Source organism: Narcine bancroftii, chromosome 7 (genome assembly GCF_036971445.1).
Source record: "Narcine bancroftii isolate sNarBan1 chromosome 7, sNarBan1.hap1, whole genome shotgun sequence".
In the NCBI taxonomy this organism is placed as follows: Eukaryota; Metazoa; Chordata; class Chondrichthyes; order Torpediniformes; family Narcinidae; genus Narcine; species Narcine bancroftii.
The window spans coordinates 42,724,256-42,746,785 of record NC_091475.1 but is presented as its reverse complement, the minus strand read 5'-3'; the positions used below and the strand labels follow the sequence as shown (position 1 = coordinate 42,746,785).

Genomic DNA, 22,530 nt, shown 5'->3' with positions numbered 1-22,530 from the left:
TAACCATTGTCATTCTACATTGCTCATTTTTTTGATGAAGGGATTTAATTATCACAGAAATCAACTTTGCAGAACAGTTTCAGTACCAATTATGATCATATTGCAGTGAGTTGGATGTGGAACATTGTTCTAGCAAACTATAATAGAAGATTTTTTTGTTAGTTTTTAATTACAAAAGGTAGACAAGAAAAGGGAAACAAAATAAAAGGCACAACATTGTCATTTTGGAGACATGTATGGATTAGATAGTGAGCTCAATTGAAAAATATCGACTGCTAATAAAGCATTAATATTTCCTGTTTCAGAACTGTGACAACATTTAACAAATGTAGTGACATGACATTTTCCAATAAATTGTTAGAGTAGATTACATACTACAGTGAAACCTCGTTAGAATGTGGTAGTTGGGGTCCAAGATTTCATACCACATTCCAGCCGAGTCGCAGAACAGATGCATATATGTCAGTGCACACGGATAATCAAACCCTAATATTAGTTTTTGAAGGATCCGTTATCTATAACGAACAATTTAAATGAAAGAAAGCAAGCGCATTCTTTTAATATAGGTATTTTGAATTTTAATCAATTTATTTTACAGAAATGTTACAGTTTGGGGTCCACAGACACCCGCGCTACAAGTGATTCCGCAGATTAATGAATCGCGTTCTAACGAGGGTTCAGTGCATCTATTTCTGAGTAGTGAATTTCAATTTATTACTTAATGAAGCCCCAATTTTGTAATTCATATTCTAAAATTTAAAGGATGAGCTTTCACTTGTAGAAAACCATTAAAATAATAAATCATCTGAAAGTACTTGCAAAATGTGTACAAAATGTAGTACTGAGCATAAATAAATATTAACACAGAGCTAGATCAAGGAAGTAGTCTGTTCAAAGTAATTAGAAGAGAGATGTTGTTAAAATGGTACGGTTAAAGCTTGGGAAGTTGAAGGCAGTGGTAGCAATTGAGACAGTTAAGGAATCTAACAATTGAAAAGCACAGAAATCTTGGAGGGCAGTTTTGCTGGAAGTTGCAGAGATGACAGAAGCAGCAATGGATAGATTTTAAAGCAAGGATGAGATGCCATTATTTTGTTTAAACTTAAAGTAGAATGTAGGTGGAATGATTGGTAAGTTTGCAACTGTAAAGTGAACAGCGAAGAAGATTGACTAATATTGCAACTTGATCTCGATCAACTGGGAAAATAAGCCAGACGAAATAAACTCAGACAAGTGAGCAATTAAAACTAGGGCAGGATATAAATAGGGAATAGACAGGGGACGTTGTGGCACAGAGAGGCCGAGGTTATAAGGACATAGTTCCTTGAAAGTGGCAACACAGATGGACAAGGTGATGAAGGAAGACGACTCGGACAGACATGTAAAAATTCAACTTAGCCTTAAAGAGCGGGCATTCGCTTGATGAAACAAGACGTTAAAAGAACGAAATCGTTCGTATATTTAGAAAAAGAATGCACTTGAGAAAGTTCAAACTCTCTAAAACGCATTTCATTTGTCCTCATTAAAAATAAACAGTTCTGTGTTTCATGTTCAAGAGCAGAATCCACCGATATGTCTCACCGAGTAATCGATTGGTCCTTGAAGTGAAACGTGCAAGGCTGCATGGTTGTGGAAAAATAGCAAACGTGATGAGCTTTTGAGGGAGAAATGTGTGAACTGAAGACTAAAATGGGACTTGCACCCATCCCCTCTGAAGGGTCTTCGGCTGGGCAGTGTCGTTCCAGCAAACCCGTGCTTTCTAACGTGACTTGACGTGCCCAACATGGAGGGAGTCCCAATGCAGTCCCCCGTGGGCGGGATGAGAGATGATGCGGCGAGGCGGGGCGTGCACGGCTTGTCGTTTTGCCTCGGCGAGCGACGCGGCTCCGTGTCGGAGAACGGCCGAGGCATCCGCGCTCTTTGACAGTGCGAGCAACGCTCACCCCTGAAAGCGGGCGGTTGAAAGCCCCCCCCCCCCCCTTGTGTCACCCACCGTGCTCAGCCAGAGAGGGACATGTAACCGGAGGAAACTCGAAGACAAGCAAAGCCTCCCCTGTGTCTAAATATTGGATATTGCGCGATCTCCTTGAACGCCAGCAATGAATGACAACAACAAGGTGAGTGGGCTCAGAAGAGCCAACATCCTGCACGGAAACCCTTCATGGAATATTGAAAGTGAGCCAGTGCCATCAAATACTCAGCAGCCGACTGGCACCAGTTCCAACGACCAGGCTGCGGCCGGGCGATGGAAGCTCCGGGTTTCCTTCTGTCTGCATGAGAAGATGGGATTTTTTAAAAACTCATATCTTGCATTGCTGTCGAAATTCTCCCGACCCCCGAAGCCTCTCTCGGTAATATTCCGCTTCATTTGTTCCTGGGGGAAGGGGGGGGGTGCCGTGTTTTTTTTCTTCCTTTTGTTGAGCCAGCACTGCGTTGGGTAAATAGACTCTCCGTTCTGTCCAAATCGAGGTCTCCCTCTTGCTATTTGTGTAAACCCACGCATTCATTTTCCAATAGACCTCGTAGTGCGGTCACATCATTGTCCTCTAAAATTTCAAAGCCAACCATCAGATTAATGGTGCCGTTATCCCGTCAAAGCGAGAAGTACCCCTGTTTGGGTCTTCTGTTTTTCCTACCATTATAAAGGCCGTTTATTGAGGGCTGTCAACGACGCTTTCCATCATCGTACCTTTATGCGGACCGGAGGCCCGGCCCACCCTCTCCCTGGCGTTCAGGTTTCTCACCACTGACGGGCGTCCGGAGCTCGTCTGTGTTTTGAGGCGGGCAAGAACCGCCGCCGCCCGGACGATCGGATTGGAAGGTGCGGCTGGCCGCCTTGTTACTCTGCGGGTGTGCCCCGTTGACGAGGTGCCGCCTGGTGGGGGTGGGCGACCTCTGCAACCTGCCGGTTGTCAACACCCCCCCCCCCCCCCCCCACACACTGATGGACGCCAGTCCCAAACGGCACCCTTCACCAGACCGTCACCACCAACACGCTGCCCATATTTGGCTGGTCTTCGGCAGAATTTCAGGTGCGTCTGGTTTCTGATCCCTCGGAGGAAGATTGCTTTTGGTGAGGGACAATTTCCACCAAAATGAACGTCGGTGAGTTTTGATTCTGGCGATGAAGGATTGAGCGAGAATGTTTGAGGGGCCATCTGGTGTTTGAAATCACCGCGCGAAATATACCCTCTTATTGCTTGCAGTGAGCGAGCCGGGTGTTTCCTCTCATTTGTGTGTCAGGCACCTATTTGTAACGGTTTATTGTTTTTTTTAATTGATTCCAGGCTGATTGTTGCAATGCGTTTTGTCTGGGGGCGGGAGGTAGTTTTGACGCTGCGGTTATTGGGAGAAATAGGGTTTGGCTGGATGACCAATATTCCAATATTCACTCAGACCTTGCCCTTCAGCTGCCAGGTTCCACGAAATATTGTTTTTCTTCAAAAGTCGGAAATTTCTCGCGGGTTTGCTCATTCCAGGCAGGGTCAGTCTTTGAACTGTGTGAAGAACACCCCACCAAATGGTCCTTCAGACAATGTTGAGGAGGGACTTTGTGGAGTCTGTTGTACTTTTTCATTCGTCAAGATCTGCCTCAATTGCGCCGTGTCAAATTTTAATCTTTTAAACTTGTCCAATGGACGCTGCTGGTAGCCTCAGAACTTGAATTTTAGCAGCTTTCAAAGATCAGAAGTCAAGGATGGACAAATGCTGTTACTGATACTGGCATCTCGTATGGAAACTTAAAATGTTTATTTATTCCATACATTAGCTGTAATACAGGCTCAAATGAATGAGGTGAAATGACAGACCCAGTTTGCAACAAAAAACGAAATGGCTCAGCTGTTGAATTAATAGTGTGAAACATGAAAAGTCTGCAGACACTGTGATTGGAATAAAAACAAAAATGCTGGAGGAACTCGGCAGGTCTCGCAGCACCCACAGGAGGTTAAGGTCTCGTCCTGACGTTTTGGGTCTGAGCCTTTCTTCCAGGCGTATGGTGTTGTGTGGGAAGGGAAACCCGTTTTGTGGGTTCAAATAACGAGTCTAAATATAGGCTGAACACAGGTCCTCTTAATCACACAACACAGTTACATCGGACTTAACACTACTGATACTAGCAACGATTTAGACGTACAAGTACAGTACACCCAGTCACATCGGACTTAACACTACCAATATTAGCAACTGTAGACAATCTTGCAACATTACTGGCTGTTTCTTGTTGAACATGGGCACAGCTCCAATGCTATCTACAACACTAATGTACAACAGCACCGATCTCTATGTAGTACACACCTGACCAACAACTCCTCCAGCATTGTTTACAGTTCACGATCTGGAGTAGAGCAGTGTTTGTCTCAGGACCAAAGTCCAAGAGGAAGAGCTTCTTCACTTGGTGGACTTTATAGTACAGTAAGATGAAGGGTCCAGCCCAGGTAATCACCAGGTGTATAAAGGAGCCAGTGGTCAGGTGTGTACCAATGGGTGGATGTAAGTCCAAACTTGATTGGCAGATGATGCGTCTTCCAATGGGGCTCTCGACTGAGAGGTCATGTAACCCTCCACAATCCACACTGCAGGTGTGTTGGTCTTCATTCATTCAGGGATTAAGTTCAAGACCTGTGATGTAACTTTGCATCTAACTCTGGTTAGATCACACTTGGAATATTCTGTTCAGTTCTGGTCACCTCATTATAGGAACAATGTGGAAACTTAAGAGAAAGTGTAGAGGAGATTTGCCAGTACTCTGCTTGGATTTGAGAATATGGGTCATGAGGAAAGATTGAGATAGTTTTTTTCTCTTTTGAGCAATGAAGGTTAAGAGTTAACTTAATAGAACTGCATAAGATTATGAGAGGCATTAATAAAGTAGGCAACCAGCACATTTTTTTCCAAAGGTGGCAATGGGCAATACTAGAGGACATCTGTTTAAGGGAAATTCCAAAGAGTGGTGGGTGCCTGGAATGCATTAACAGTGATGATGGAAGAGCATGCTTCAATAAGAACATTTAAAAGACTCCTAGATAGGCAGTGAATATAAAAAAAAAATGGAGGGTTATAGCTGTGAGGGAGGGCAGGGTTAGATTTGTAGTGGGCTGAAGGGTCCTTACTGTAGTATAAAACATGAGAGATTGAAGTAAAATACAATCCTCGAGAAACTCAGCAGTCAAACAGTGTACTTTATAGAGCAAAGATAAAGATACAAAACCAATGTTTCAGGCAAACTGTGCTGGTCTGTTCAATCCTCTATATTCAACAGCAATATTTGGCTAGTGTATAAAGAAATGTATAAACTTGTGAACCAAGAATTCCCAATTGAGATGGTTTTAATTTCTGTGTTGCCTGCAATAAGAGTTCTCTATATATTTTTTTTTAAATGCAGGTGCCATGAGATTCTCTAGGAATTGTGCAGTTCAAGTTTATCTTTCATCTGATTGTACCAGTACAACCTGACAAAACCACCTTCTCTGCTCCATGGAGCAGAACAGTGCAAAACAGGCATACAGACATAATGCACATACAGACAAACTATGTACACAAACATAAACACACATATATACACATACACAGTACATATGTAGTTATATTAAAATAAATATTCTTAATAAATAGCAGAGACACAGAGATCTGTTTTAGCAGTCTCACTGACCATAGGAAGAAGCTGTTCCTCAGCTTGGAGGTTCTGGCTCTGATACTTCTGTGTCTGTGTTGTAACGGGCATAGCTGGAGGATACTGCGTATGGGGTGTTAGGAGTGCTGTTAAAATAAATTTAAAGTTATGGTGATTTGGTGGCAGAGAGTAGCAGGCAATTTAGAAAATTGTGATGCCAATTGGCAGTGTCAGCATGCCTCTGAGGATGCAATGAGCAAGAAAGATCAAAGGGAATTAGTAAATAATGGATTTGAATTTATGAAAAGTTTTCTCACTAAAATAGCACTTCAAAGTTGTCCGTTTCTGGAGTTGTTGGTAATACAAATGCATGATTAGCATTGATTAACTCACAGAAAAGTAGGCCATCCAACATCCAAGTTTTTTTTAATAGTTACATGGGTCATTGTCAGATTTGCACTTTTTAACTATTGAGATGCTATGGAGTGTCAATTATTTACCATCTAGGCAAAGGGCTAATGCATTTTAGTCTAGTTTTCCTGACTTTACAAAGATTGTGTGGGAAAAAGTACATTGTGAGGAGATCAGAAATTCTGCAAAACATGGATAAATTCAATGAGTGGGGAAAAATTAAACATCTAAGATCATATGAAGAGAAATTTACTTCACTTTTTTGGGAAGAATAGATAATAGAATATTTAATGAGGATGAGATTATGAAATACTGGTGTACAGATGTATCTGGGTGTCCTTGCAAGGGCAAAGTAAGCATGTAGATATTATTAAATATTTAGGAAACCTAATATAATGTTAGTATTTAAGGATAAATGGGTGGAATATTTAAATGCAGGAAAATGCTGTTGTACATGTACAGAGTTCCAGTAAGATTACACCTGAAGAACAGTGCACCAAATTGCTGTGGTGGTTGGGTCATTGGATATATTCAAGACTATGGTATAATTTTGGACTTCAGGAGAATTAAGATGCAAGTGTGACATCTGTGTTATTGAGTGGTGGAGCAGATTCAAGGTGTCATGTGGGCTATTCTTGTTTCTCCTTCTTGGTCCTTATGATATTTAAAATAATTATTAATCACCCTTATTAGCAGCAATATTTTCAAGTTGTAGCCATCAATTTATAAATGTTTGAAATAGTATTTCTGGTGAATGATTGTGAAACTTTATCTGAAACTTAGCAGATTCATTTTTTCATCGGTGCCTCTGATAAACATATCAGGAATTTTAAATGAGCAGATTTTAAGAAATGTTTAAAAAATATTAAAACTGTGTGAGATTTTGAATGTACTGTACCAGCAAAACTTAATTTTCAGGGACTTGGACAGGTACATGGAACTGAGAAAAATGCAGTGTCTGCAGTTGGGAAATTCTGTTGTTGGAGTAGGTCAGCACAACACCTTGGGCCAAAGGGCCTGCATTGTGCTTTAGATTTCTATGTTCTGAATTATTGTGATATCACAGCCACAGGAGAAAGACAAAGGCTATATTCTTGCAATGCCTCGTGTGCAAGATACCAATGTTCAATGGCAAAAAGTGTTTGTATCTTCCTTCACAGATTTGAATTGGGCTTGGTTCCAATCAATTTACCTACTATCTGATCCCATCATTAGGCACATATTCCCCTCTCCCCTCGCTGCCATCTGCAGGGACTGCTCCCTCTGTGACTCCCTTGTCCACTCCATCCTCCCCACCAATCATCCCCTTGGGACCTACCCCTGTGACTGAAGAAGATGCTCCACTTGCACCCACACCTTCCTCCTTAGCACCATTTGGGTCCTCAAACAGTCCTTACAAGTGAAGCAACATTTCACTCGTGAATCTCCAGAGGTCATCTACTACATCTAGTGCTCCTGCTGTGGTCCTCTCTTCATTGGAGAGACTGGACTCAGACTGGGAGATCGCTTTGTTGAGCACCTTGGCTCTGTCTGCCGCAATTGCATGGATCTCCCAGTGGCCCCCCCTTTTTAAATTTTCCATCCCATTCCCTTGCTGACTTATCTGTCCATGGTCTCATGTACTGCCAAACTGAGACCACCCATAAATTGGAGGAACAACACCTCATTTTCTGACTGGGAACCCTCTAACCGGATGGCATTAATATGGACTTTTTTTTAATCTACCCACATTTCCCCCGTCATCACTCCGTTCCCTGTCTCCTTTTGCACGGATGATAAATTCTACCTAGTCCTCTATCATCTCTGTGTTGGCCTGGATTTCTCCCCCATTGTTTGAATTCTGAGACTTTTTGTTATATTCCTGCTTCTGCCTTTTCTGAATTTTTTCCCTTGAAGAAGGGCTCAGGCCCAACATGTCGACAATCTATCTTTGTCTCCTATAGATGCTGAATAGACCAACTGAGTTCCTCCAGCATTCAGTGTGTTTACTACAATCACAGTTTCTGCACCCTATCATGTTTCACTCCAATCAATTTCAACTATTGAAACCCTGAAAAAATAATAGTTCTTGATGGTCATTATTCTTTCCAACAGCAAAATGCTGATGTACAAACATGCAATGATTGGAGGTGACCTTGTGATGCCAGCCTGTAACTTGTAACCTTATTTTCTAATGAAATTACATAATATATTGTACTTTGGGCCAATTCCATGCTTGATATGCAGTGGCATTTATAATCTTTCCCTCTGAGGTTTGATAGTTTTTTAAGCACCTAATATGGAATTTCATTCTAGGAATTGACTTTTTAATTAATGCTGTGACAAAGGTTTCTGTAACTTTTTTTTTAAACCAAGATCAATTTGTAGTATTGTTTGGCATGTGACACTATAACAGCTGAATCAAGTCAGTCAGAAAGTGATAGCTTCACGAAATTGCTTTTCATCTTAGACACAAGTTCTTTCAGACAGTACCCTCATTTGAATAAAAAATATACTGACATGTCAAAACACCAAAAAGGTGATGTGAATAAATAATTACTCAAACCTGTGTTTTCCCCATAACAGTTGCTGCTTCAGGAGTTGGGAAGGTTTTGTTAAATGGAATTAGCCTGGTTATTGAGCCAGAGATCATTTTCAAAATTTTAGAGAGGCTGTCATTTTTATTGTTAATGGCACATAATCAATTCAGAAAATTAAATGAAGAATATTTTAGGTTGCATCTCCATCTCCTTTTGATGACTTTAAAGCATGTGTTTTAGTGTTTGCACCAATAACACCTTTTGAACCGATTAAGGAAAATATAGAAGATGAATACATTTTCCCCACACAAACTGCCCCCCTAAACTCACATTCCACCTTAAGCAATCCCTATACCATAAGTGCTCTGTGATTAGTAAGAGATTGGTTAAGGTGTTATGTGAGTGGGAAGGGAAGGTTGAGAACCATTGCTCTCGACCCAACTGTTACTGAAATATTTTGCTTGAGAAAAATTGTCATTTGGCCCATTTCCTTTGAAACCATGCATATAATAAGTCAAATAGGTATGTTTAAAATAGTGCTTTTCAAACCTCTTTCTTTCCACTCACATACCACCTTAAATAATCCCTTGCCAATCACAGAGCACTTATGGCAGAGGGATTGCTTAAGGTGGAATGTAAGTTTAGGGGCACAGTTTGAAAACCACTGCATTAAAGATTAGAGTCTTTAAAATAAGCAGTAGAAAGTAGGGACTATGTATTCCTAGGCAATAGCCTTGCATAATTGCAGGATAATCTTAAAAGAAAAAAAAATAAATTCAAGTCAAGTTTATTGTTATGTGATTGTACAAGTAAAACCCTATGAAATAGTATTCTCCGGTCCTCAGTGCAAAACACGCAGACGCACAACCAGACAAGCACACATAAAGGCAAACAATACATATGCAGGTTCATGAATTTGAGAGTCTTGGATGGTTAGTGTGAGCAGTTCCTTTGGTCATTCAGCACTCACTCCCTGTGGAAGAAGCTGTTCCTCAGCCTGGTGGTGCTCGCTCTGATCCTCCTGTATCTCTTTCCTGACTGAAACAGCTGAAAGATGCTGTTTGCTGGGTGAAAGGGGTCCTCAATAATTTTGGGTGCCCTCTTCAGGCAACAGTCCCAGTATTGGGGTGGAGTGGGTGGGAGGAAACTCTAGTGATCCTCTTTCACTCTTATAGTTTTGTGGATTGACCGCCAATCTATTTCCCTGCAGCAAACATACCACACTATGATGCAGTTGGCCAAGATGCTCTTGATAGAGCTCCTGTAGAAGGTTGACATAATGGAGGCTGGTATCCTTTCACGCTTCAGTCTTCTCAGAAAATGATGTTGCTCTTGTGCTTTCCTGACAAGTGAGGAGATGTGTGTCCACGATGGGTCATTAGTTAAGTGAACTCCAAGGAACTTGGTGCTCTCCACTCTCTCCACTACAGAGTTGTTGATGTGCAGTGGAAGGTGGTTGATCCTGGTTCTCCTGAAGTCTACAATCATCTCTTTTGCCTTGTCCACATTGAGAGCCTGGTTGTTACTCTTGCACAATATCATGAGATTTTCCACCTGTTCTCTGTAATGCAACTCATTGTTGCTGACGAGCCAACTACTGTTGTGTCATCAGCAAACTTGATGACACTATTGGAGATGGATCTAGCAATGGAGTTGTGGGTCAGTAGCATGAACCGGAGTGGGCTGAGCACACAGCCCTGAGGTGCACCAGTGCTCGACGATCTGCTACCAACCCAGACAGATTGTGGTCTTTCTGTTAGGAAGTCCAGAATCCAATTGCAGAAAGGATGTTGAGTCCCAGCGATGACAGCTTCTCTATCAGCCTCTGGAGAATGATCATATTCAACGCTGATTTAAGTCCATGAACAGCGATCTGGCATAGGAGGCATTGTTTTCCAGGTGGGTCAGGTTGGAGTGAAGGGTCAAGGCTATAGCATTGTTTATATAGAAGAATGGTTTCTTCTATAGACATATTGAAATGGCTCTTGAGGTATGAGATGTGCTTTGATTCAATGCATTTCATAATGGTAGAGGTCAGTGCTACAGGGCAGTCATCATTGAGGCCTGTTATTGTCACCCTCGGGTACTGGGATGATGGTGGCTGCCTTGAACCCTGCAGGAATGATGGACTGCTGCAGTGGAAGTTTTGAAGCTGTCTGTGAAAACCTCCGTCAATTGGTCTGCACAGTACATCGATACTCAACCAGGTATGTTGTCTGGTACCACGGCCTTGTGCTAGTGGGATTCTCCTCACCTCGGCTGCAACTATGCAGGGGGCACGTTCATCGGGGGACACGAAGGTTTCTTTGTAGATAAGACAGATATTTGTCGAAAAAGATTATTTACTTTCCATTAATTAGTATAATTTGAATTGTTTGATAGGTGGAGTGTCCAAAGATCCTGACGGGAGTGCTGGTGACCTTCCAAAATTTAAATTAGCCTTACTTGTCGCCAATATCCAGTTAATATCAACTATGTTTTTTTTAAAACTCTGCTATTATAAATTTTACACAAAGGTTTTCCAGGATATTTGAGGTTGTAATGCATTAAATGTAGAATCTCAGACTGATAAATGTGCACTGAGTCTGCTAACTATACTCCCTTTACATCAACAATGACAGTGAAATACTGTTCCAACTCAATCTTGCATTTGCCGATTATCACAGTTGTAGGCCAGGTATCAAATAATGATATGAAATAGAGAAAGGAAATTGAAAGTCTAATGCAGAGGTTTTCAAATTATTTCTTTCCATTCACATACCACCTTAAGTAATCCCTATGCCATTAGGGATGGGCAACCTTTTAATTTTTAATTTAGACATAAATCGCAGTAACAAGCCATTTTGGCCCATAAGTATACCTGTAGGTTAATTGGGCGGCATGGACTTGTGGGGTGAAATGGTCTGTTACCGTGCTGTATGTCTAAATTAAAAATTAAAAGGTTGCCCACCCCAAGGTGCTCTGTGATTAGTAAGGGATTACTTATGGTCGTATATGAGTGGAAAGAAAAAGTTTGAAAACCACTGTTATACATAATTGACTCGTTATGTGCGTGGTTTCATAACTCCAAAGGAAATTGGCCAATGACAATTTTTTTTCAAGCAAAATATTTCCATTACAATTGGGTCTAGAACAATAGTTCTCAACCTTTTTTCACCACTCACGTACCACCTTAAATAATCCCTCACTAATCATAGAGCACCTTTGACATAGCGATTACTTAAGGTGATATGTGATTAGAAAAAAAATTTAAAACCACTGGTCTAATGGCATAATACCAAGATAACAACCTCTCAATATCAATAAGACAAAGGAGATGATAATTGACTTGAGGAGAGGTGCAGAGACCACATCTTTATCCACATCAATAGTGTTGAAGTACAAAGAATAGATAGCTTCAAGTTCTTTGGAGTAAACATTTCCTGTGGCCTGAGCTGTACCAGCGATTTTTGACACAATGATCAAGAAAGCACATCGACTTCAATACCTTTTTAAAAGACTAAGGAAATTTGGCATGTCCCTCAATGACTTCTACAGGTGCACCACTGAAAGCATGCTTGCTGGATGCATCAAGACATAGTATGAGAGTTGCTCTGTTCAAGATCAGAAGGTGGTGAATGCAACTCAGAACATGTAACCTTGCCTCCCCTCCAACATCCACATCTTTCAATGGCTAGGAAAGGCAGCCAGCATACTGAAGGACTCATCACACCCCATTGCAGAGCAGCTCAAACATGTGAAATTGTGCACCAACAGATTTGAAGACCGATTCTTGCCTGCAGTGCTCTCCTGCTGCCCTTGTTTTGTGCTGGTTCATTTTTTTCATTGCATCACCATACTCCAATTATGTTCTTATTCTTTTTATGATTGTGTGAATTAGAGAATTGACCTGTTAGATTGCTCAAGAAAGACCCAGTCTCACTGCACCAGTTAAAATATGATGAAATTAAACTAAATTACATTTTTAAAATTAAATTTAGAAATCCAATTAAAAAAATCTCTGCAATCTAATTTATAGCCACATGTATTTCATTGGGTTTGTAATGTTTCTGTTCCATTATAAATTAATTTACATATCTTATCTAATTTCCTTAGCTAGGTGGGAAGAGCTAGGAGCCTACTCTAGAATGTTGACAGTAGCCCATTTTACACTGAAAAGCAGCGTTATTACCACATACATAACCCATCTTTGGAAGCCGGCTTGCCTGTTCACACAACAGAAAAAAGCCAGGTCCATGAGTCCTTTTACACAGCAAAAGGGTTTCCTGAACCAAAAGAGGCAGGATGTGTAGCACAACAGCATCGGCACTTAGTGTGACATGTTGTGTTGAGAAAGAATTTGATTCGGTGGGTCTGGACACAAGGGTTTGCCATCGCATGTAGCTTATATTAACACACAATTACAGAAAAGCGTGGAAAAATGTTAACTGGAATAAAATACATGCACACAATTTGTAAAGGAGCGTAGGAAAATATTACGAGAATAAAACACACATGCACAGTTTATAAATGATTGACCAATTCTGTTGATTTTTAGCAATCTGCAAACACATGCGTGCTAAATGTTGTAAACAGCACCCTTTTAGCATACTTTAATAAGACCATTAGACATAGAAGTAATTGTGTACTGTTTAACATATTCTCACGCTCTTTTATAAATTGTGTTTTATTCCCGTAATATTTTCCCAAGAACCTTTATAAATTGTGTGTGTTTTATTCCCATTAAAATTTTCCCACACTGTTCTACAAATTTTGTATTTAATAAAAGTTATGTGTGATGGCAAACCCTTGTGTCCAGACCCACTGAATCTGATTCAATCAGTCAGTGCTGACATTCGCACACTATGCACCTAGTAGTATCCCGTGGTCTACTTGCTTCTGACTCTGAACCTTTTTTAAACCCAACATCGACCTCATCTTCCCTTGCCATTTCAACTCAACTTGACTGTTTTAGATAAGTCCTGCATCGATACTCTCCACCACTGAGAGTATCTACTCTGGCGGATCGAAGATGGGTAAATCTAGGACCCCCCCCCCCCCCAATCCACCTTTGATTTTTTTTCTCTCTCTCCATGATGCAGAGCTCAAAGTGGATAAAACTTAGCTTTCATGCTCTGTATAAAAGGGGCTAGTACTTCCCTTGTATCTAATAATGAAAGGATGTTAAGGGTTCCAAAACTGCTGAAATATGTCTTCTCCACTCCTGCAGGGAGAGATTGCATTATCTTGTGTGCATTGGTCAGTCGAGCAGTTAAATAGAGCGGCACCCAGCCAATGCCCATACTTGTTCCATGCTACTGCCTTAATCTTCAGCTTTGATGTGAGTTGGAACTTGGCTCTTGGTGTCAAATGCAAAGATAGAAAGGTGATGTGAAGGACAAATTATATTAATTCCACTTGTTCAAATAGTGTTCAATAACAGCTGAGTGACTATAGTTGACCAAGAATAGTGTCAGAAAAGCAATAAAATCCATTTGACAACCAATGTTGACTACTCTGTCTTCATATGGAAAGCAGACCTCCAGTATTGATTAATGTCATGAAATATTTGCCTGCCAAGCATTGCTTCTTCAGCCAGAGGGACATAATGTAATTATAATGATCTTATTTGGAATGCAACCTGTCAGAACAAAAAAGAGAATTTGCATGCAAACTCATAAAGGACATCTGAAAAAGTTTGCTGCTTTTGAAACAAAATGAGGTTCAGTAGAATAAATTGCAATCTTATAATTTGGCTCTGCATGTATGATCATTTCATTTAAAATCGAGGCAATCACTGATGTAGTCGGAATTAAACTTTCAATAGCAATAGAGTGAATATCTGCAATCAGATTGAAATGGACTTCAACTATTGTGTTCTTCAGTGTTTATCACAAAAAATAGACATCTGTATTTTTAACTGCAATTAGTTTTGTGCTGCACGTTTTAAATCAGTTTTATAGATTTCTTGAAATCTTTTTTAAATAAAAAGTGCATTTATACGTATATACATATACCACACATTTGACACATTCATTAAAACATGCAGAACTTGATTCCAAAAACTGTGACTTTACAAACCAGTATCTGTGAATGATGGTCATAGATAATAATGGAAACTAAATTAAATTCTGTGAATATGTTTGATTCTTCACTTGAACCGAGATGTATAGAATGTATTTACATCTGAAAGATCATTTAAATTTAGTCAGGTTTTATTTCTCCCACCCTTGCCCCCACAGCTCCTTGTGTGACAATGAGTTAACCACCAAACCATCCTAAGGGTTTACTTGGAGATTAACTGCTAAATGGGCACAGTTTCAGATTAGCTTGATTTTTTTATAGGACTAAGGTAGAAAACTTGATGGTTTTGTCAGTATTCCAACAATGACTACAAGGCTATGTTATGTTAACAATAGCAGCTTCCAGTATGGTCTTTCTTGTTTTTTTTTTGGTTTTTATATCTCACAGTGTTACTTGTTTTTAATAAATTTGTACTTCTATATATTCTCCAAATACTAAAAATTATATTATTTAATAAAATTGCATTAATTTACAAAAAAATTCAAACTACCATAGACATTTATATTCAGCACATTGCTGCATTTTTATATCTATATCTTTGGTATTTTATATTAAAGACATTGACATGGCTGAGTTGCAAGTTCCGTAATAGTGATTTTTTTTTCCACCACGGTTGGTGATTATTTATGATGTGATGAAGTGTTTGTTACATTATTTGTTTGTATCTGGCTGTCCATTTGAATATAAAATGGAGTTTACAACATGTTTCAATTTTCTAATCCAAATTGTGATGCACGGCTGCAGCAGTAAGCAGACACAAAACTCGAGAAAGACTGTACAACAGGCTTTATTCAGTTAAAAGTCTCTGCTACAGTGGTAGCTGCTCTGGTAGCTCCAGAGTGACTGCTCGGGAGGGGCCAACTCAGGATTATATCCTGGGCATTTGATTGACAGCCGGCCGGGTGTGGTCTGTCCTCCAGTTATCTTCCTGTAGGTACAGAGATCGCCCCCTGCAATAGGCTAGTGGTGTATCACCACCCAAATCTAAATATGGAAAGTAAAAACAATTGTGTAGCACCCAGAAATTACAAAGCGATGCAACTTCCGTAAATGAATATAAATTGAAATGATCTTGCAGCTGCCAGAAAAATATAACTGATAGCTTGTGAACTGTGTTGTGCCTGATGTTTGAGCATGGTGATTGGATGAAACAGAAGAGATAAGTTGTTTAAAATTCAGTATGATGATCTCTGCTTCTCCTTCTCCAGTGGTAGAACTGTACTGCTTTAATGAGGCATGGAAGCTTTATCAGCATTTGTATACAAGTTAAGCAAGTTCTGTTTGGCTTTCAGCATCTTCAGCTGTCGATTTATTTTCCAACAGAGATTGCGATTTGTTTTTGTATTGATAAAAGCTGTTTGATAATTAAACACATTATAAATCGTTGAATGAATATGGAAACAGAAGTCACAGAGATTGTGCTACAGAACCATTAATCCACATTTCTGATAGTTGACATCTTCAGATATTTTCCTACTCTTGGTTTTTATGTTTCTTTTTCTTAAATATTCAACCAGCATTTTAAATGATAGTTTGTCCATCAGTAGCAAATCTATGATAAACTATTCTCTGATCACTGGCGTCACTAGGGGGGTGCGGACCATACTGGGTGACATTAAAATGACTGTCTATAAATTTTTGTACAGGGTTGCAGAAGAAATGTTTTTTTTAATTATCCCTGTAGTTAGTTAGAACAACAAAAACATTTTTTGTAAGCCAAGCTTACATGTATCAATATACCAACAAGGCTAAAATTCTATGCTAAATTATGTTTTGAATCTTCTAATGGGCTCCAGTCAGAGCTGTCATTATTGCACAATTACAATGACACTTCAAATCTTATGGTTTTGTCTTCATGTGCGACAAGCACACGCTGTTGTTTTCATTGCTGCTGGTGTTCTTATAATTGCTGCTTTTGTCGAATTTTCTAGTGTTTTAGCTGCAATATTGAGCTAATTAGTATTTGTGAACCTATATCAATAACTTTTTTTGAGAATGAAGTAGTAATTAAAGGAAAAGAAAGAGAAAAATCAAAAAAGGCCTGCCCAGTTACTAATAATGTTGTAACTAATAATGTTGTCATTCATTATAGAAAGGGGAGTGACACCTTGAGTTACTGCACTGGGTGACACCAACCCTAGTGACACCAACCCTAGTGAAACCAACCCCAGTGACACCACTGCCTCAAATAGAATTTCAACTATAAAACTATAAAAAAGCCATGAAGGGTATTGGATGCCTTTTGTATTCACCTCTATACATGATTCTATTGTAGATCCTACAACTTAGGTTCAAGTTTGTCTCTAGAGACTTGAGCACAAAAATCTTATATTGAAAGTCTCAGTACTAAAGTCTCAATACTACATGAATACTGCATTGTTTTAGATGTCAATAATTCATGGCCGTGTCTGCTGTCTTGGATAAATGTGAAACCTTACTGGCATTAATTCAAAACTTGAGAACATGGGAGATTACTTCCTTGTTCTGACAGTATTTATCTCTTAATCAACATTTATAAAACAAGATATTTTTTCCTCAACATCACATGGTTCTCTGTAGGAACTTTCTTGCTGCATAATGGCTTTTAAGTGCTTGATGACATAGCAGATATATTGCTTCAATGGCTATAAAGTGCCTTTGAACATTCTCTACCGATATGAAAGGTGCCATATGTGAAATGAAAGTCTTTGACCACCATAGAAGGAAATCCTTGCTATATTTAGGGTTACTAATTGGGTGGTCTATGAGCCTTGAAAGATTAGTAATTCGTCTGTTTAAAAGTCAGAAATAAATAATGCTTTTAAAACCAACTCAAGCACGTCATGAAAACAATGTAATTTAAGTAGAATGTTACAATGTTTTCTAAATAGAACATAAAATGATAAAAGTTGAAACAGTAACAAAATTTGAATTAAATTGGACATCTCCAGTAAAATAGAAACTCCAACTTTAAGGAACTTCCAGAATTTTATTCACCAGCTGGAGCTCCTGGTTGATAACTATTTTAACTCCCCTCCATGTTCCCATCCATGTCTGGACCTCCATTTCTGGGGTGAAGCCAAATGCCAGTTTGAACAGAACCTTGTGTTGCAGCTGGGTAGTCTATAGCTCAGTTGAATAAACATTGAATTCTCTGGTTTCAAGTAATCTACTTTCTGTTGTTCCCTTTCTCTCTTTCATTTCCCCAGGTCTTTCTCTCTCTCTCTCACACATCTTTCCAAAACACCTCCAACCTCTCACTACCCATTTTCTCCCATTCCCCACCTGCTCACCACCCAAACACCCTTCCCACTGCATCCATTGTTCCCATCTGGCCTCTATTTCCTTCCTTCAGTAGCTGTTTCCACCTTCACTCCTCCTCCCCTTGGGGTTCCATCTGCCTTTATCTTCCTCTTTCTACTTGTCTCTGTCTCTCAACTTCACCTCTCCTGGCTCCATCTAAGTGTACTTTCACTCTTCCTCAGTTCACCTATCACCAACTGAACTTACCTCCTCTTCTCTTTAATGTTTCTTTAGGTTTTGACCCAAAATATCAATTGTTTATTTCCCTCAATGAATGCTGTCTGAATTGCTAAGTTCCTCCAGCATTTGTTTTGTTCGGAATTTATTTATTTAGAAACTTGAGGCTATATAGACTTTCAATGGTATTCTTCATGCTCTGAGGATTTTATAGGGAAGGAGGTTCTTTTGTTTTGTAGTCACTAGTGTAATTCTGTGTCATTTGTTAAATTCTGCACAATTTTTCCACTTCCACCAAGCAGATATTTTTCCTTTATATTGTCAGGATTGTTTATTTTATTTTGCTTTATTCAACCAAATTTTATGTGATAAGATAGCATTTTTAAATACCTCTAAATAAACATCTAACTTGGTGTAATGTGTGTTAAGGTATTCATTCCAATTTAAAATTATAGGATTGGAACAAATTTGCTTTTGCATGATGTATGAATATAGATTATTAATATGATTCTGTAAATTAAACTTTTTAGCTGAATTTTAAATCTGTCATGCATTACTTTGAACTAAAATGTGATTCATTAAGTATTTAGTCAGGTACAGATGGGTATCAAATGGAATTTGTGCCAGATGTGTCTGTAACAGATGTGTTGTTTTCGGTTACTATTTCGAAGACTGATTTGAAAATCCAGTCAAATGTATTTATATAATTTTATTATAATTATTAGCTCACTACTATTTTAGTCTTGGGGTGTTCAAGTGATAATTATAATGTTGATTACCTATTGTGTAGTCATGATTGAGTACTATATGCTCTGTCCGATTAAAGGAAACTTGAAGTTAGAGCATGAATCTGCTGCCAGCAAATGAAATGTGTTCATTGATCATTGTTCTTTGCAGATGCTTAACATAGACCATTAAATGTTGCCTGCTCCATGTGATACTTGTAAAACCTAATGGCTCCAGTAACAAAAGTAATGCCTGTAAAAAGTCAACACAGTATAAATACACATGGTTAAGTTCAGTGTCAAAGATAATAGGATTTTGGCTGTATTTGCATATTTTCAGAACCAGTTGTGAAAAAAACTGCCTTTTTTTTTGTATTGGGATACAGTATGGGGATTACCATCCTAAAATTATCCTGATGTCATGAGACTGCAATCAAATGCAAAACAGTGTTGGTCCATGTTTTTGGTTCCCTTTCCTGAGGGACAGTTTTGAACAGTTGGATTTTTTAGAAGTTGGAAGGTTTCATAGTAATTTTTTTTAAAGTTCCAAATGGCCAGATGTATCAAATTCGGTTTTATGGTCATGTTATGGTTGGATTTTCACCTTCAGCCTCCTAGTTTCACATCTGATGGAGAGTGGTTTTAAAAGCTAATAAGAATCCTTGAAATTTGTTTTAAATTCACAATGATGAAATGAGTAACAGAATTAAAACATAAGCAAATAAATTCCAGTCTGACTGGTAGAGGCTTAGAGAGGCAAGTTCCCAATCACAAGATGAGAAATTCCAGTATGATCAGTCCTTGACATTGAATCAGATTGGCAGATGTGTTGGTAGATTCCAAACTTGGGATGAATCTGAACAAATATATGAACGACTTAGCTGGAAACAGCTGATCACCAGTGGCTCTCTTTGGAATTCTGGCTTTAATTGAGCTATTTGGTCCAGTCAATAATGCTTGTTCCATATTACTTGGCAGAGAATTAAGATCTGGAACTTGGGGAGGATGCTTGTACATGAACAAATATTTTAAATTCCTTAAGATCAAGCCAGATCAAGCAGACATTTTTTTGGAAATTTTTATTTATTAATCATGGTAAATCATACAATAAAAAATACAACTAACGGAAAAACAAAATACATACATGATATTTTTGTAAATAATACTCCCTACAACCTCCCTCCCCACCTCCCTCTAAATTACCCCCAAAAGAAGAGAAAGAAAAGAAGATCACATAACATACAAAACCAAAGATTTCCTCAAAGAAAAAAAAGAAAAAAAAAACTATAATAGTATTCCCCCCCCCCCCCCCCCCTCACCTCAGTTATACTGGAGTGACCAATGCCACAAAGTGGCCGATGACTTCGGAAGGATTGGTAGCTGAACGACCTCCCCCGAACAGATTAACCTGGTCATCATCAATTCCAATATCAATCAACTGTGGAGATTCCCCAAAACAGGCTGTTGAGGAAACCTTTCTTGACTTTGCACCTGCTTATTATCAGGCAAATAATTACCAAATGTAAGAGCTTCAGCATCATCAGTAAAAAACTGAGATTGATAATCTCCTTAAAAAAACTTTAAGTATGGCAGGATAGGAAAAAGCAAATTTGTATCCTTTCTTCCACAAAACAGCCTTAGCAGAATTAAATTCTTTGCAGCGTTTAATTACAGCTTGACTCAAATCAGCATTAAAAAAACTATTATTTTTAACCACTAAAGGACCCTGATTACTTCTCACATTTTGAACAGCAAGTCTTAAAATCAACTCTCTATCTTGATAACGCAGACTTCGAATCAAAATAGAACATGGAACTTGACCAGGAACTGGTTTCCTTCTTATTGCTCTGAGTTCTGTCCAGTTCCAGACCATTCGGAAAATATTCTGTTACCAAAACCTCAGGAATCCACTTCTGAAAAAACTTAACTGGGTCCAGACCTTCAAGATCTTCTGGAAGACTGACAATTTTAATATTATTTCTCCAACTTTGATTCTCCAGAGCATCAATCTTCTACAAATCACTTTTCTGAATTTCCCAGCCAGTAAATGAATCCTCCATCTGCTCCATCTTTTCTTTACATGGATCCACATCATCTTTACAATCAATAAATTCTTCTTCAATCTTCATAAATTTATCCTGGACCTTATCCACCACTTTAAAACATTTTGCCACATCCAATTTAATAGAGAATATTTCCCCCTTCATATCCACAAGCTGTTCCTTTATAGATGAAAACCCTTGACTCATCTGAATAGCCATATTTTCCATCTGCTTGGATAAGTAAATGTAAAATTGGATCTGACTAGTGAGGATCAGACTTAAACTTTAAGGCCTGCTTTACCATGGACCTACCCTTATATATGACAGTTTCCTCCTCCTCCATACCACCTTCTTCTTCCAGACCAGCTGTTTCCACTTCTTCCTCCTCTGTTGATATCCAGGATCACTAGACCGAGGGAGGTCAGGTCCCCCCGCAGCCTGGGCCATACTGGGCAATTGTTCTTCTTGATCTGGAAGATGACAATGTCGGGCACCAGCGCCATCTTCTGCAACACTGTGTGAAGTCGGTGCCGGTGTAGACAAGGGTGAGGAGGAATAGAATCCAGAGGCTCTACTTGCAAGGTAGGCCCAAATTCTTCAGCAGTTGTTAACTGTTTAGTAGCTTTAGTTTTCTTCATGGCTGCTCCTAAGATACTTCAACAATATATTTAAAACTTTCTAAAAATATTTTTAAAACTTTAAAACGGATTTTGAGTAGTTCTGCCAGGGGGAGGAGTTTTCCCACGTTTTCTCCCTACACCATAACACCATTTTAAAAAAAATCTCTTGCTTTATTGTGAACTGTAATGGAGTTGCTAAACTATTGAAATATAAAATATCATAAATACTGTAGGCCATTGGCTCTTTTGAGCCTGCTCTGCCATTCAGTATGATCATAGCTGATTGTCTGTCACAGACATATTTTCTTACTCTCTTTGCCATTTGATGCCATTTGGATCTAGAAATCTGTTTATCAATCTTAAATATATTAACTGACTTGACTTCCATGTCCTTCTTTGGAAGACAGGTTTGCTACACATTCTGTTGAAGCAGTTTCTCCTGAAATGTCTTGCCAAGAGAAACATCTTTTCCACACCCAATTTGTCATGCCCTGTCAGAATGATATGTTTCAATAGGCGCTTTCAAATTTCAGCACCCAGGTAGCCCTCTTGGGACCTGGGTGTGATTACTGGGTCATGGGTGCAGGATGCACCTTTCAAATCACAGCCAGACCTACCTGATAAATCTCCAACCTGGCAATTTAAGGGGGAATCCCTCCCTCATAATGGTGTGGTGAGTGACGCGTCCTGCACTTACCAGAGTTACCGGCTGTCAGTTGGTACTTTAATTCAATACATTTTGAAAGTAACTTACAATGTGTTGTTGATGCTATTATAAAGCTCACGTCACTATTATTGGGGATGATACCTTCACTCGATCTGTGATATTTAATCAGTTGCTTCCATTTCAGCATTTGCACATCTCGAGCTTCCAACGCAGTCTCGAAGCTGGAGCAGCTTATGAAAACATAGTTCTTTTTAGGATTTGATAACCAAAGGCAATAGTTGCCCAAAATGTACCACGTAACTGTGTATTTCTGGAGCATTGGTTAATGACATCATCAAAACATTTCAGCATTGCTTCTGACACCCTAAAACCCTGTGTTTCAAATACAGTACTAGTATTAGTAAATTAAGGGT

General features: G+C 39.1%; 1 protein-coding gene across 2 annotated transcripts in view; it reads left to right on the top strand.

Moving 5' to 3' along the window:
- The first annotated feature begins 1,854 nt into the window (after positions 1-1,854).
- The window catches only part of rai2 (retinoic acid induced 2), a 46,154-nt gene continuing 25,478 nt past the window's right edge, over positions 1,855-22,530 (top strand). Inside the window, exon 1 of one of the 2 annotated variants that reach the window (XM_069889884.1) lies at positions 1,855-2,117. In XM_069889884.1, coding sequence (XP_069745985.1) covers positions 2,100-2,117 — 18 coding nt within the window. In that variant the 5' untranslated portion in view covers positions 1,855-2,099. Of the gene's footprint in view, positions 2,118-2,756; positions 3,106-22,530 lie in introns of those variants that run through there. The other variant, XM_069889886.1, reaches the window with a different exon arrangement.